The following is a 16094-nucleotide window of genomic DNA, read 5'->3' as shown; positions in this document are numbered from 1 at the left end:
ATTTGTGCAGTGTTTTTGAAAAGCTTTGTTTTTATTATCTTGTGGCACAAGAAATGCCAAAGTAAAGGAGTACTAAGAGAGAAATCCAGAGGTTCCTATTAAAGCGTGAATGAACCTTTCAATAATGTTACCGGGTGGCTGAGGAGAAAGGATTGTATATGGGAAGAGAAGACAGAGTAACAAAGGGAAAATGCGGCGGATCTTGGATGTGGCGTGGCTGATCCTTATAGTCGGCGGCACCACCTATCTTTCGGCTTCTGGGAAGGTTTTTTTAATCTCTTAAAGGTATCTGCTTGAGTACTGCCCAATGGCGAGAAAGCAGAGATAATAGCTGCGTGAAAAATATGTATTGGTTTTTCGAGCAGTGCATTATAAGGTTGTGTTTAGAAGTCCTTCATCATGCATCATACATTTATACTGGGTTCTTTCCAAAAGGCCTGGATGGCTGCATTTTGCGAAAATATTTTATCTGAAATCTACTATGCGGCAACGGGATGAAAAAACACACACACACACACACACCCCCCACACACACACACACACACACACACACACACACACCTACTTTTGCTCTCCCCGTTTTCCATTCCCTCTCTCTACTGCTTTCTTTAGCTCCATCTCTCCCCTTAGCACCTCTACCTATGGCCTACCTCTTCTAAATAACTGTCTTTTTTTTAAAGACCTCGCAAGGCATCATCATCCCGTCTCGCTCGTGCCTCACATTTGCTTCTTTATTTTTCTACTGCTCCACTCTCCTGCTCCCATCTGCACAACTCTCTCTGGCCCCTGCTTTTTTCCGATTCTCTAATTCTACTTCACACCATTGACCCCTGGATGTCTCTGACCCATGCTTTTTTTCTTTTATTTCACAGCCATTGGATGGATATTCAAGTGAAAGGCACGTCTTTGCCAAGGGCCCTGCACTGCTGGGACAGAAGCCTTCACGACAGCAACAAGAACGGGCGAGCACCCCTCAAGGGGTGCCCCACACACCTGGTGGACAGCTGCCCGTGGCCCCATTGCAACCCCTCCTGCCCCACCATACGGGATCAGTTCACTGGGCAAGAGATGAATGCCGTCCAGTTCCTGATGCACCTGGGCTTTGATGTACAAAAGATGGCCCAGCAGCAGGGCATGGAGCCCAACAAACTTCTGGGCATGCTGAGCAGCGGTAGCTAGGAGGCGTGGTGGTGTGTACACCGGGGATGGGCACCAGGGCACTGAGGAGGCACTAGGGAAAGAGGGCCCAGAGGGGAGGGAAGAAGACCATGGAGTTCATGGGCATGCGTATCAGCAGCTGCTACGTGGGCCCACGCAATATCTACATGAAGGATGGGACAGGGGCATTGATTGGGAGGTACCAAGGCACCTGGAACCCAGGGAGAAGGTACTGGGACACCAAGAGACGGGTGCACAGTCATGAGCAAAACACTGGAAGGCAACATGTCGTTGAACTTAAGCTTTAAGGGTATTCAGAGCTGTTGCATATCTTGGACTTAAATGGGGGGGATCCACTGTTTACAATGTAGGTGGTAGGTCCCCAATGACTATAGCATCTGTGAGGCTGGAGCACCTGGGAGCAAGACCAGGAAACCTGGAAATCGGAAAAGGTGCAAGAGTCGAGATTGGTCCTCCAGGCATTGGTCGTGATGGGGGAGCAAAGAGGAGTGGGGTGGAAGCACCATGAAGGAACACCTTTTGGCACAGTTATGAGGGTGACATGATATAGGGCACCAGAGCCAGACTCTTATGTCAAGGGTTAGGGTAGCCAGCAATGGGTGACTAGATGACAGAAGCAATGAGGATGGACCATGAAGTTGTTCCAAAGGACTGCAGCATGGGCAGGTGGCACTGGATAGCAGGGCAAGGCTTATGACTGGGCAAAGGTGATAAGTTTACTGTGGGGGGATGGACATTCTAATGGTTCCAAGCAAGGGGCGACACTGGGAGAGAAGCGCATGAGCAAAATGGCACCCTCTGAGGAAACAGTTGTCCTCTTCTCAAGAGTGTCTCCTCCATCCTATGCCAACAGCCCATAGACCTTTGTAGTTCATCCTCAGACCTGTGACCTCATGAGCTTTCAGTCTAAGCCTCTGCTCCAGCCATCAGAACCTCTCACCAAAGCTGGATACATTGTTGTAATAAGAAGCCCCTTCTCTGCTCTAAACCCAGGTATGGTGCCCATGAGCCCTATTTTGTCAAGCCTCCAAACCCACTCTCTGGTAGCCTCCAACAGATCCATGCGGACTCTTCTCGGTAACCTCCACATTAACTCCTTGCTGTTTGTACTGGGATTTGTATCTCTACACTAGGTCAGGATTTGCATATATGCAGTGAAAGGAATTGGCCTCCTTACTCAGGGTGCAATAGGAAAATGCCTTTTACTGGCAGTAATCGAACATTCTTAACTTTCATGCGTCTAGCGCACAGTTCATAACCCTGCTGCTCTTTGACGTTTTGGATTCTGTTTTTGCGACTGTGGTGAGCCAGTGCACAGTGAACTAAACCTTTAGCAGGTGATGCCCGGACAGCTGAAACATTCAAAACCAAGCAAGAGCATGTTGGTGTTCACTCTCAGATACGCAATCCGAGGATGGTAATTGGCCCAGCCCAGGGAGACGGAAAACGAACCCGCCCCCTCCCTTCTTCACATAAGATTTCGTTTTCAGCAAGACCTCCATCAAAAGCAAGACCACCTGGGACACTTGCGGAACCATCCTTGGTCAACACTCCAGGCAACACTTCCATGAAAAAGTGATTCTTGTCCAGCACTGGCAACTCTTTATTCAAAATTGCAGGGTGCTACTCGCCCAGTTATGGCTGACTTGCTATAAAGAAACCAGCAACGGTTACCCTGAAAACCTAGCGATCTCCCTTCCATGACCTGAGGCCATCATGAAGAAAAAGGTGGCCCTTGAAGGGCCATTTACAAGTCTTGAACCATGCATTCAGTCACTTTTGAAACCCAAAATATGAGGGAAACTGCTTACTGATTTCTTCGCCTTCACGAACAGTGCACTCCATGTGATTGCTAGTGCTTCACAAAGAACCCAAACACATATAGTTCTCCCACCTTGACTTGCTTTTCTGAAACGGGCTGTATTTTGCTATGTCCAGTTGCAGTGGAGGGAGGTAAATACTTGCGCTCCCTTCGTAAGTCTCAATGGGCAGTTAAGGACTTGACGAGCCACCTCCAAAGGATACCCATACCTCTTCTGACTGAGGGCTGCTTTTATAGAGTTTTTTTATTACTAAAATTTAAGAAATATAAGGAAAAGTATATTGTTTTGTAACATATTTTTTTAAAGAATGAAGGACATGCCGCCCTTGCCTTGCTGCTGCCACGGCGACAGGATTTTATTTATTTTATTATTGTGTAAATTGTATTTATATGATAGTGTTCAGACTGCATGCCTCACTTGAGATGGAGCCCTCTGCCCCTCTCTGCTGCTCACATAAGCAGGCTTCTGGAACCCACAATTGTGATCCTCTCCTTCCCTTCTGCAGACACTCACTTCATACCATTGCTGAGCCCCTGTTCACCATTCCAAGATTTCAGCAAGCACCCCATCTGTCCCTTTCTGTCAACTACTGTCCTCACACCTTGCTCTACCATTCTCTCTACCCAGTACCCATCATCCTTATCTGTCCCTGTGCCCTTCCATCACTACCCCATGCTTTCCATCACTCCACTTGCCTTGCACCACTTTCCTATTTGCATATCCCCACATTTCTATTTGCATATTCCCTGGTGTACCATCTCTTCCTATTCACTCCACACCTTCCTTGCTACCTGGCAACCCTCACCAAACGGCTCTTCACTTACATTCACACTAGAAATGCTGTTGGCCCTTCTTCTGCTACGCTGTGCTCTTCTCTCACTGCCTGTTTCCATCTACGCTGCTTGTTTCACCATCACCACCTGCTGTGCGAGCTGCACTACACACAGTGTTGCATCTCAGACTCCCCACTGGCATTTTATTCCTCCATATGGTCTCCCTCCTTCCTATTGTCACTTTCTCTACACATGCTGCCCTATATCTTTCCCTGCTACACCCAGCCTTCACCTGCTTCACTGAGCTCCTGTTCCTATGCCCCCTTCTCATTGAAAAGTCTCTTGTTTTCTTCCCCCTCACCTTTCGTACTTCCCCCAGGCTTTCATCTGCTACACCTCTTTCCCCCCCACTGTCCTTTCTGACTCCCTTTCCTTTTCTATTGTGTGCTCTTCCCCCTGCTTCTTTCTTAGCCACCGTCACTGCTTGACTTCCCTCCGCGCTCATAGCCTTCTCCCACTCCACCTCACTGCTGCCATTGCTCTTTGCGACTCATTCATCACTGCGTCTAGACATCCCTGGCCTTTATTATCACTTGCCTTCCATGTTGGCCAGCTGCCCCTTAGCATCCCCATGCCCATCTTTGTCGCTCACCCATCTTCCTCACCTGTGCCGCTTACCCACCTTTTCTTGACATTGTGCGGCCTTACAGCCCATGGGACTGTCCCTCCTATCATGTGGAGGAACTAATATCACAGACGAATGTATATCACAGTGTGTTGTTACATGCTATAAATAAACTTGTATTTTCAGTGCCTAAAAAAGTAAACTGCTGAAGGGCGACTTTGTGTGTCGCAAAGTCCTTGTCTTATCTTAACGTCCATGACCTCTGATAACCTGTATGTGGGTCACTGATCAGATTGTAAAGGACCCCACTGAACCCTGCTAGGAGAATACATTGCGCATACCTACTCTCTTAGGTACTAGGGGGCGCTTTGTGATGCACGAGGTTCCTGTGGTGAAGGCTTTCTTTGCTGTTGGAGTATTGCTGCTGAATACTCAGTACTAAGAGACTGACCGGTGCTTCAGTTAAGCCATTTTTGGATGTTTCTGAATCCTGGAAAAAAAAATTCACATTTTAAGTCGGGGAGTGAAAGACTTGCTTAGATCACAATGTGCTTAAAGTAGGACTTCGAGTGGCAAGCCGCAGAAGGATTTCTGTACATGCTGTGGTTTCTTTGTATTTCCCTTGTACAACACTCCCTGTGAGCATAGTTGGAAATCCAATTGCAACTTTGGCTCCCTTTTCTTCAAAGACATAAAAATAGAAGGCAGGAGGCCTTTCTCTTGACTAATAACTTCATTTTTCCTTAAGTCCTTTACACACAATATTTTAAGCAAGAAAGTATTTATAGTTTTTAAAAAATAAATTACTTCCAAATTTGTAGGCTTGGAATTTGACTTCCTGTATCAAAATGTTAACTCCAGTCCTCTGTGCTGACTGCCAGCAGATTCTCATGACCTTTTCTCCGCCCATGCACAGCACCAGATCAAGGGCAAGCCAACATGCTGAATGTCGATCTTGTATTAATAATAACTGAACCGAACATACTTTAAAAACTTCATGTAACAAATGCAGACTATGGTGGTTGAGTTATAAGCAAATTGCAGAAATTCTGTTTGTGCACCATTCCGGAAATGTCAATAAAGTCAGGCATCGCATTAGCCAGAAAAGCCTAGAGCAGAGTCTTTACGTCAGGCATGCAGAAAGGCTCGATTTCGAGCAGTCCGCATTGTCATGTTGGACCCACTTTCTCCTTGGCTGTACATTCACTCTACCTCTTGTAAAGATTTTGTGAGTGTTGTTTGCTTGGACAGCCTACGAAAGGCCCTCTACTTCACCTTTTCCTTAAATGCACTTTGTCCAATCCCCTTTGTCAGACTGCTTTCTTCCTACATTGGAAAATACCCTGGGGGTGGGGGGCGGAGGAGGTTTAGGTCTGTACTGAACACACAATGTACCGTAAGGTATGCTAATTTTTACTAGTGAGATGCAGTGCCTATGTATGTATGAACTGGTTGTTTTGACACTCTTCCAAGGCGTCCATTCTTATGAGCAAAGTTAAAAGGGGTGAGGTGGTCGAGATTAGTAAGGGTATGTATAGTATAATGCTTTTCAAACACATGTTTGTGTTGGTGGGTTCAAGAACAGTTTTGTAACTCCTCCCATTAATATGTACTTGTGATGTTTTCTATGGTGGAGTGTGACGTGGGTTGACGAGGCAGGGCTACAATGGCGCTTCCCTGCATAGTGGTTTGGGCGAATGGGCCTTCTGCTTGGCAGGTCTTTTGAACACAGCTTCTCAATCTGGGGCAGAAGAGGGATCTGGTGTTGTCTCGATCCACCAAAGCTATGGGTGGATTAAACTGTTCTACCCCTAGTAGCCAAATTAAAGACTCTTGGAGTTAAGTTGGGCTAAGGGAAAACCTGTGGGGGTTATCTATATCTTTGTGGCTCCTGTTTTCACACTTGCCACCAGTTAGGATTTTGTTATTTTATCTATAGGCAGTCTAAAAAAAAAGCACGAATAACTGGTGGCATGTATTCCAGCATTGGTGGAACAATTGGATCTATCAACGGTCTTATCTTGGATGCAGGGGGTCTACCCAGTGTACCCCACAAATGTCTAAAAATTAGTAAAACTCCTTAAACATTTTATTTTAGTGAGATGAGAAGAAAACCCAATGGGTAAAATGGGTAAAAGGGGTAGGTCTATAAGGAAAGGTTAGCTCCCTCGTAAGGGATGTGAGGGACAATTCAGGCAGAAAAAGACAAAAATCGACCAAAAGAGATGGGAATAATACACTTAGGTCTGGTACAAGATATATGGGAGGTGTCCCAAAAATGGTTTGTAAGAGCTAGTTTGAACATTTGGGAAGAAGACAGAATATTTCAGGGATGCAAAAGTCCTGAAATAGGACAACTGTATCAGCTGATCATGCAGAATAAGTAGGTTTAAAGGGATGCACCACGAGCGATCATACAGAAGCGGCCATTTGCCAAACTCTATATTAACAGATTTTGTCGCAACTTTCCAAAGAGATGCAACAACACTGGCTCCCCAAATTGGCAAAGCATTTTGACTCCTGGTTTACCTGCAAGGGGGGCGAACATCACCAGCCCTTAAAGATGAATAAAAAGGTTCCAAGGCCTGGTTCAGAATGATTGGGTCAGAGGGCTGCACCATTTGGCTTTCCCAGTGTTTTGGATTAAAACACCTGTACACTCTAAACCAGTGGTCTTCAAACCTTTTTGGCCTGGGTCCCCCCTGAGCAAAGTTTGGGCAGGCCGGGCCCCCCAAAGTGTCAGATGGACAGTATGTAGAAATCACTATGAACTTTTGAGTGCCGTCACTGCCGTCACTGCACCCTACTCTCAGTACAGACCCTGGGCTCTCCCCACCCTACTCCCACCCTACTCCCACCACTATCCCAGTGCTGCCGCCTATCCTGGTCACACCACAGTCCCATAACACAAGCATACACACATCCATACACATTTAAATAAAAAATAAATCGCCATAAACGTACCTTCTGCAGGAGCCTGCGCGTGGTTGCTAAAATGCCCCGCTCCAGGTTGCTCTGCCCGTATGTGCGAGGAGGCGCAGGAGCACCCCTTCGCACCCCTTCGCACATACATGCAGTGCTCCAGCCAGCATTTCCAATGAGCTATGCAAGACTGGCGAAGCAAAACGCCCCCAGCGTTGCATGGCTCAGTGATCATGGGCGGCTGGGGAAATAAACTGTCAAAGGCAAACAGTGTTTCCCTTTGATAGTTCAGCCAGCCCAGGAGCACTCCCTCAGCTGGAAAAATGGGTGAGGTGGCCAGTGCGTGGACACCCCCCTCACCCATTATGGATGAGCCGGCATATAGGGCGATGACCGTCCAAAAATGGAAAATGCTAGTGTAGGCCTGTCAAAATGGGCCACTTTTTTTGGCCAATGTGGGCCAGTTTGAGGAGTTACTTCAATATGCAGCAAGTAGTTTTGACCATTGTTGCTGAATAAATATTCTTTAAATATCACAATTTGTTTACATTTGAACAGAAAACAACCCTTTGGGTACTATTCAAACAGTCTGTGACTAAAGGACTGAATATCCATTTGCAACTGCTTGCCATTTTTTCATTGGTGCCCAAGACCGTTTTATGATCCAGTCTGACCATGTGAGCTGCCCCTTCCCATTTCCTCCAATCTTTTTTTTTTTACGTTTCGTGCTGGGCTCTGCCCCCCCCCCCCCCCGTGATGCGGCAGCGCCCCCCTGGGGGGCGCCCCCCACAGTTTGAAGACCTCTGCTCTAAACAGTCAATGGTGCACAATCGTGAGTCGTTCTCTAAGACACCCGGAAAGTGAAAGGTTGTAGACTCTGGCTTGTGCAAATCGATAAATTGGAACACCCAGACAACTCATAGGAGCAATGGGCCTCCTTATAAGTTTGCTGGTCCGGTAACAATAGTGCCGGTAAGCTTGCTGGTACCGTGGTTACCAGTCCGGCAAACTACGAGTTCTGCTCGCGGGTGCCTTCCCGCCACCAGGTCTGACCTGGCGGGCTTACCGGCACCCGCGAGCAGAGCATGTTGGATGCACTGGCACCATTCTGAATTTCATTCCGGCGCCTGCGAATGGGCAATTACCGGGTCCGGCAGGGCTGTAATGACCTGGTAATTGCCCATTCGCGGGTGCCAGAAAACAGAAAAAAATCGCAAGTTTGGTGGCAGCATGCCGGATTTATCGGAAAGGCTACCGCCAAACTTGTAATGAGTTCATTTTATTTCATCTACTTCTCACTTCAGCATCAATGTCTTTCGCTAATGGATGAAAGCAATATGATAGGTGCCCATGCGTGTAGTTCGTCTGTGTTTTACCCTCATTGAAAATGTACAGAAATGTTCTTGCTTTCTCACATCATGCTGCTTAAGCACCGGGAACATCTGCATACCAGAGCAATATTGGGATGGTACTTGGTGAGTATTTCACCGAACAAAGTATGATGTCGGCCTAGATCTTTACAGCACCTGCTGGACACAGGAAAGGTTCTATGTTAACAAAAAAAAACAATAGGAAATATCAAAATGTAGTTGCGCTAACCACAATATCCCGCTTACGCAAATATTCCTAATATTTTAATATTGCACAGTTTAATTTTATGGGTCCCATCTTCTAATCAGTGAGAAAACCAATGCCCGACCCATTTCTTTTCTCCTGCCATAATTTTTCTACAACCCTGATTTGTTTTTTATTTTTTTATTCATCATTTTTTTGTGTTTATTGTACAAAGCACAAAGAAACAAAAATAAAACGCATATAAACCTTCATAAACCATAGTTAAAAAGATCCATGTCATTAGCTCAACAAACAAACATCTAAAATCATTATACTTAATTAACGGGAGAACTAATTGTAATCGGGCATTTAAAAAGAAGAGGAAGGTAACTCATTGAACATTACCACATATTTGTTGTAACATTTCCTCCCCTTTGTTCTCTATTGATTTCAATTTTATAAACATATCCATTAAAAATCTCACTAGCGCAAGTACCAAAATCGGATGCATTTCATTCATTAACCTATTCCACAGGTCAGGTGTCATTATTCTGGAGGTAGAATGTATGAATGGACCCAAGTGCTTTATTCTGGCGGCTACAGTTGCTTCACATTCCATAAAAACATGAAAGAGGGATTCTGTGCATCCTACAATACAAAGTCAACAAGATCTTCATTCTCATGGGATATTCCATTGTGGACCCATAACCTTGAGTGTAGGAAGGCAGTTTAACCGAAACTTCATGAACCAAGCTCTATATGCCTGCAATGGAAATTTCATTAGATATCATTTTGTATTGGGACTGGTGATGTTCCAAAGAGATCTATTACTATACAGTTTCAGTCTTAGTAGTTCTTCACTGTTCACAATTTTGTCCCATCTTGAAATCTTTTTTTCACTGTATCCTATATTTACATCAGCTGTTTCTATGAACCTTTTACAGCTTTTTTATAAAGTTCTGCAGTCCTATATTTTATATATATATATATATATATGTATATATATATATATATATATAATTTAGCATTTTTCCACAGCTTTTCGCCGAGAATAAAAGCCAGATCAGGGCTTTCCATACAGTACAGATTTTGGTAAAGCGAGAACATGTCACCAAATGAGGCCTTCAATAATGTCAAAGTGTGTTTTTCTATTGAATTGAATCAACTCCGTCCCATACAATACAATCATTGACATTTTCCCTTGATAAAATTTGACTAAAAGTAAGAGAGAAGGTTCACAACCTATACTTAATTGATCTTATCAGAGAGATGCATGCCCTTGCCTTATCCTTCATTCTCCTCTTTTGTTTGATCAGGGCATTTTTCACTGTGAAAGTCAGTTGTAAATAACGCAGGGAGACAACCTCTTTAATTCGTTCATTATTAATTGTCCAGAAATAGTGTTTCTTACTCATTTTACTAGTTATAACCATTGATAAAGATTTGGAAGGGTTAATTACCAAGCTATTCCTGCTCAAATAAGAGGTGGGTCCCTCGAGGGAGCGCTGAATGCCCGCCGGTGTGAAATCGAGCAAAAAGAGGTACATTTCGAACCAGCCTTTCCAATCCCTCAATTCCCACTTTGGCAAACAAATTGGTAAATTATAATTATGCCTGAAGGGGGGAAAATAAAAAAGCTGCCAACCCAAGCACTATTCCGTCACTTTAGGAAATTTGGTGTTAAGCTATTTTTGCTAAGACATTTTCATACTTCGAGATATCCAGAAAAGCCCCTTAAACCTGGCCAGATCTACTATAGGCTACAAAACAACCAAAACATAATTGGGACACCACAGACCGAGCCTTCCAGCACCCCATGCTTCCTACAGGACAGGCTCTTTGGGCCTCAATACCATCCTTTCTTGGTCTGACCCAGAGAGACTTTTAGTTTCCTGCCAGAGCTCTTAAAGCTAAATATTAGAGCGGCCCTTGTGTTAGATCAGCTATTCTGTCATGTTCTGGTGGCAGCTATTTAGTAGAAGTGAGTGGAATTGTTTAAGATGAGCAGAGTTGTTGAATGTTGCTTTTAAGATTTTGTGTTTCTCTGCTGCATGGCACGTTGTTTTCCACCTTTCTGCTTCATTGGATTGTTTGGTTGTTTGTTTTGATAATTATTATTATTACTAGGTCTATGGCTGCTACTGTGTGTGTGGTTAATACATGCAGATATGATGGAGTGGGAGCTTCATGCATTATTAAGAGACTCCCAAACCGCCATGTCTATGATTTATGAGCATTGGCAAATCCAATATTGCTGGCTTCACAAATATAGAGGGATAGATTTCTTTTGTAAAACCCCCAATGGGTTCAATGGGTATTTCTCTCCCTTCATTTAGGGTCCATTTCAGGTGGACGTCACCCTCCTGTATGGGTCCTTTTTACATGGTCTCTTGCAAAAGGACCCATACATTCATTGGGAGATTTCCCTCAGCTGTTCCTTCCATGTCTACAACTGTGGCGTACAGCATTGGCGCCATCTTGGAATTCCTCTAATGCCTGAATGGGCGTCTGTGCCATTCAATGTGTACCAGATGGTGCTCCGTGGCTTCTAGCTTCAGCTCCACCCAGCTGCGTGGACTGTGGTAATTCAAACACTTATTTTTGTAAATTCTAGACATATTTTGTTTCTCATGCGCATGTTTTCAAAATATGCTGGTTGGTTTCTGATTGGTTCTTTCAGTACCAACAACGGGTCCAACAGGGGATGCAGTTACTATATCATGCTCCAACTTGCTTCTGAATAAAGAGGCAGTAGTTGGCAAGGTTGCCTGAGCGTTCTATTCTGGGTCTTGTTCATAAATCTCTCCTTATTATCTTGGTGTTTTGAGAAGCAGGGATATATAGCACCTTGCTGGGGGTGGCCAGCCTGCAGGATCCCACTCTTTCCCCCCTTTGGGAATCCGGTTGGGTAGCGAACAGAACATCCCAATCCCTAGTGGCTCCTTCCCATGACCTAACACGATGGGGAGTTCACAGCTCACCATAGCTACACCCATAAATCAGTACTGTGGGTCATATAATGGGCCTACCCCCATTGATGCGCTCCTCCCAAATGAGAATTGTACCGGAAGTAATCACAGGACAAGGACTTAGACTACTGGGCTGGTGCAGTGATTGATTGCATACAAATTGCACCGTGCACTTGACCCAGTAATGCCGTCTCTTGTGGCATTTCAGAGTTGGAATAGTTAGGCAGTTTCAAAATACTAGCACATTCTACTGTACTTGCAAGTAAATTTGAAGCACGCAGGAATATCTACATTTGCAAAGCCAGGTCATTGTTACTGCTTCTTTTAAAGGGTGTTGGACTTGGGCATTTTCGCTAATTTGGTGAATTTCAAGTTCGTTGTCAAAAGGGGAATCAGCGGCCCTAATATGAATTAGGATGTTGGTTAGGAAGATAACCGTGCATTTTCACATACTAAGACGGCCACATTATTTTGTTGTGAAGCAGGTGGGACTCTCATTGAAACTGGAGGTTGTGGGACAATTATACCATCTTCTTGGTTTAACAATTGTGTTAATATTAAAAAAAAATATATATAAAAAACTGGCAAGAAGTCAATTCACGCAAAAGCAGTGATCATGGCCAAGATCCTTTCAGCCAGAAAGTAGGTGCCCACTCACCATGGATCCAGCGCAAGGTAAACCTAAGTAGGTGGAGAGCTTCAAGGCTCACAATTGAAATATCTGTATGTGAAGATAGGCTTTCACTGGAGCAGTGATCCTTTGTTCCTCTTTGACACAATCAGTCGCTGAAGCTTACCTAAGATTTTGTAACTTTCTTCTTTTGTATTTTATTGCCTAACCTACTGTCAGTGTTTTATATAAAGTTTCTGTGGTGTTTTTAAAATAAATAATATTTTGCAAATTTGAAATTCACCGTATATGTAGTGCTTTTTACACCGAAGGAAAAGGTATTCTATTGCCTAACGCATTGACATACTGATAAAACATAACTTCTGTGAAGGATGCGTTTAACACCACAGTGGTGTGCATTGTTGTGTTGTGAAAGGTAGTTTGTGACTCTAACTAAGATGCCAAAAGGCAGAGCAAGATCTCTTTTCCTCACTTACCTGTTCACTGAACGGCTGAGAATTCAGGGCCTGTCACAATGGTGCTACAATGTGGGATATTCTTATTGTGTGGAATAATGTGGAAGTTTATATTTCATATGGCACAGTCGTAGCTCACAGGACGGCTGAGCATGACATAGGTGTGGTTCAACAATAGTAAACCATGTCAGAGATGGATTCCCACACAGTGGGGCTTTCCTTTGCTGTTCAGCACCTTCAGAGATCAGGGCCTAAATCATAAAGTTATTAACCTAGTCTCATAAATCCTTACTCCTCCTTCGGGCACCCCATTCTACAAAGTAATGTTCAAATCATGTGGCCTACAGAAAGTTCCAAACCTTCATCTTAATTAGTGTTTAGCTCCCTAGCTGCCATAGTCTTTCAAACGCCTGGTCTCTCATCCAATCTTCCTGCTTTCACCAGCTCTCCAAAGACCTCCCCTTTATGTCAGATTCTTCAGTTCCTTATATCGGGTTCTGTCTTTTAAACTTTCCCTCAGCCTCTGCTTTCTTTAGTGTGCACTAGGCTTCACATAACATTCCTTTTCCAGCATGAGGTCACATGATCATGAATGTTCCCCGTCGTCAGGCTGTTTCACTTCTGAGCTGTCTTTCTCCTAACAACCAATCACTGGTCTCTGGGTCATACTGCCCTCTACCTAAGCCCCTCCTCTGGCAGCCATCTTCAGATTTTTACCACACGTTCAAGTGTTGGGAGTCCTCGTACTATAGTACTCAAGCTTTTACTGCGTTTTGCGATTTTCTTTTTTTTTTTTTTTTTAAGAGTTTTGCTCTCGATTTTCAGTCAATCGAGCCTCAAGATCCATTGATCCATCTTCCGATTAACTTGGGCACATTTTTGGATTCTTCAGCGCCCCTCAAGAGCGATTTTTCATCGAGTTTCTCTTAGGAGGATTCCAGAAGCTTCTTGAAGGCCTACACCGCGTGGACATGGCGGATGAGAAGGACTCAGTGCGCCTCTTCTAGGTTTGCCCTGGCTACAACCTATGGAATGTCTTTTCGGACGACGGACATTCCCTGTGCCTTTACTGCCTGCACTCGGACACGACGCACATGGAAGATGACTGTGCGGGTTGTCAGGAGATGGTTCCCCGTACACGGACCGATCGGCGCAAGGGCTTCAACGAGTGGCTGCAGGCCAAGGCCCCTGCTCTGGGTGAGTCCCGGCAGCATGCCCCCCCCTTGCCCAGAAGAAGAAAGGTGAGCGGTCTTCTAAGACCTTTGAGGACGCCCTTCTCAGGGGGGACCAACATAAGGCTAAGCACTGGGAGTCCACTGCCTCTGGGAGCACCGTTGCGACAGGTTCCTCGCCGGCCAGGGTGAGTACAGCGTCTCCAGCGCCTTCGACCACGAGCCAACGCTCAGGATCTTCGAAGAAGAGGAAGTCGGACCAAATGGCCAAGCTCTTGGAGAAGACCCAGCCTGGCCCTGCAGAGAAGGCTAAGGGGGAGGGGGCGAAGGCTGCGGACTCGGCAAAGACCGTAAAGTCCCAGGTGCATCAGACGAAGGCCCGACCGTCCACCGACGAAATGGTGGCATCCTTCGTGAAGGCCGCAGTGGCGGATCCGCAGGATATGGCCCCAAAGGCGAGAGTATCTCTGCCTGCAGCCCATCGAAAAGATGCCGGAGAAGGGGATGCCCATCATTTCCCTGAAACCGTCTCCCTTGTTCGGAGAAGGGGGGGCATGGTGGCCCTCCAGGGCATGGACATCTCCTCAGAAGAGGAGCTCACCGACCTCCCGATTCTCCACGAGGGACGAGGCATTGAGAGTAGGCCCTATGGGAGGGATCCTGACGAGGGTGACGACGAGGGTGACTAGGAGCAGCAGGGCGGCGATGATGCGGAGGAACAACCTAAGCCGCAAAAGCCCTCGTCTCCATCACCTCCACCACTTCAGCAATCATCTGGGGATATCTCGGTGGACATTCTTACGGCTCTGCATACCCTGTGCTCGGAGATCCGGACAAGGATGCCTCTTGCGCCGGCAGCCCCTCCTGCAGCGCCGGAAGCACCATCCAAGAGGAGGAGAGTTCACGCCCCTCCTCTGTTCCACCCTTCGCCTCCCTCTCCCCCCCCCGAAGGATGAGACAGACCCAGAGACAGGGAGGGCAGGCACTGGCACAGACAGCGGTGGTTTGGGGGATCTCCCATCTCCACCTGCCAGACCTTCACCACCCGACGCCATGATCTCCAGGTCCTCGGAGCTATTCCAGCTCGTCCTGGAGGAGAAGAAAGAAGGTTTCCTATACCAGCGCTAAAGGGTGAAGAGGAAGACTGTGGTATCGATCCCGCTATTGGATGATTTGGGACAAGGGGTTGTCCCTCATGAAGAACCCTTCCTCGGCTCTGGCAAAGAGGGACCGTTATGAGAAGAAATACAGGGTGCCGGTGCTGCTAACAGTCCCAGTCGTCGCCAGACTCTGTGGTTTTGGCGGTGGCCAAGAAGATGTTTTCGGGCTCCTCCTCATCAGCGGCTCCCCCCCTCATGGAGAGGGGAAGAAATTGGATGCCATGGGGCGAAGTGTTATCATGTCTGCACCGACGACCATCAAGGCCGCTAACGCCCTCCCCATCGTGGCGTGTTACGAGAACTTTGGTTTAAGATGGTCCCCGACCTGGACTTCTTTCCCGACGACCAGAGGGCGGAGGCATTGGAGATCCTACAGGAAGGCGAGGTGGCTACAGACAATGCCATTACAGTGGCCCCGGACATTGCCAACACAGGATTCTACCAAATGGGCAACAGCGTTTGCCTTCGTCGGCGGGGCTGGTTGATGGCCACTAATTTCCACCAGGATATTCAGTTGAGGGTGTGGGACATGCCCTTCGACAGGGACAATTTGTTCGGGAAGAAGGTGGACGATTCTCTTCAGGCCATCAAGGCGGACACTGAGACGGCTTGTGCTTTGGGCACGCTTCAGCAACGGCGGCCGTCCTTTCGGACTTCTGGAGGCAAATCCCAAGGTTCTTGTAAAGGATTCGGAGGAGGTGCTTCGTCCTACTGTCAACCCTCCCGCTCATCGGCCCAGGAGACCTACAGGGGCCGTGCCAAGTCTGGAGGTGGACGTCGTCATTACCAAGGCCCCCAAGGCTGCACATCAATGTCAAAACAGGACTGAAC

The 16094-nt window shown here is 46.3% G+C and overlaps 1 protein-coding gene across 2 annotated transcripts in view; it reads left to right on the top strand.

The window, feature by feature from the left end:
• NOTUM (notum, palmitoleoyl-protein carboxylesterase) overlaps window positions 1–12754 on the top strand; it is a 179306-nt gene extending 166552 nt beyond the window's left edge. For both annotated transcript variants that reach the window (XM_069655311.1, XM_069655310.1), the window contains exon 11: window positions 873–12754. In XM_069655311.1, the coding sequence (XP_069511412.1) occupies window positions 873–1179 (307 nt within the window). In that variant the 3' untranslated portion in view covers window positions 1180–12754. The remainder of the gene's footprint in view (window positions 1–872) is intronic.
• The last annotated feature ends 3340 nt before the right edge of the window (window positions 12755–16094 follow it).

This window comes from Ambystoma mexicanum, chromosome 3q (genome assembly GCF_040938575.1).
Source record: "Ambystoma mexicanum isolate Mex_15411 chromosome 3q, UKY_AmexF1_1, whole genome shotgun sequence".
Lineage (NCBI taxonomy): Eukaryota > Metazoa > Chordata > Amphibia > Caudata > Ambystomatidae > Ambystoma > Ambystoma mexicanum.
The sequence above is the reverse complement of the archived record's forward strand: the minus strand, read 5'-3'. Positions and strand labels throughout refer to the sequence as shown.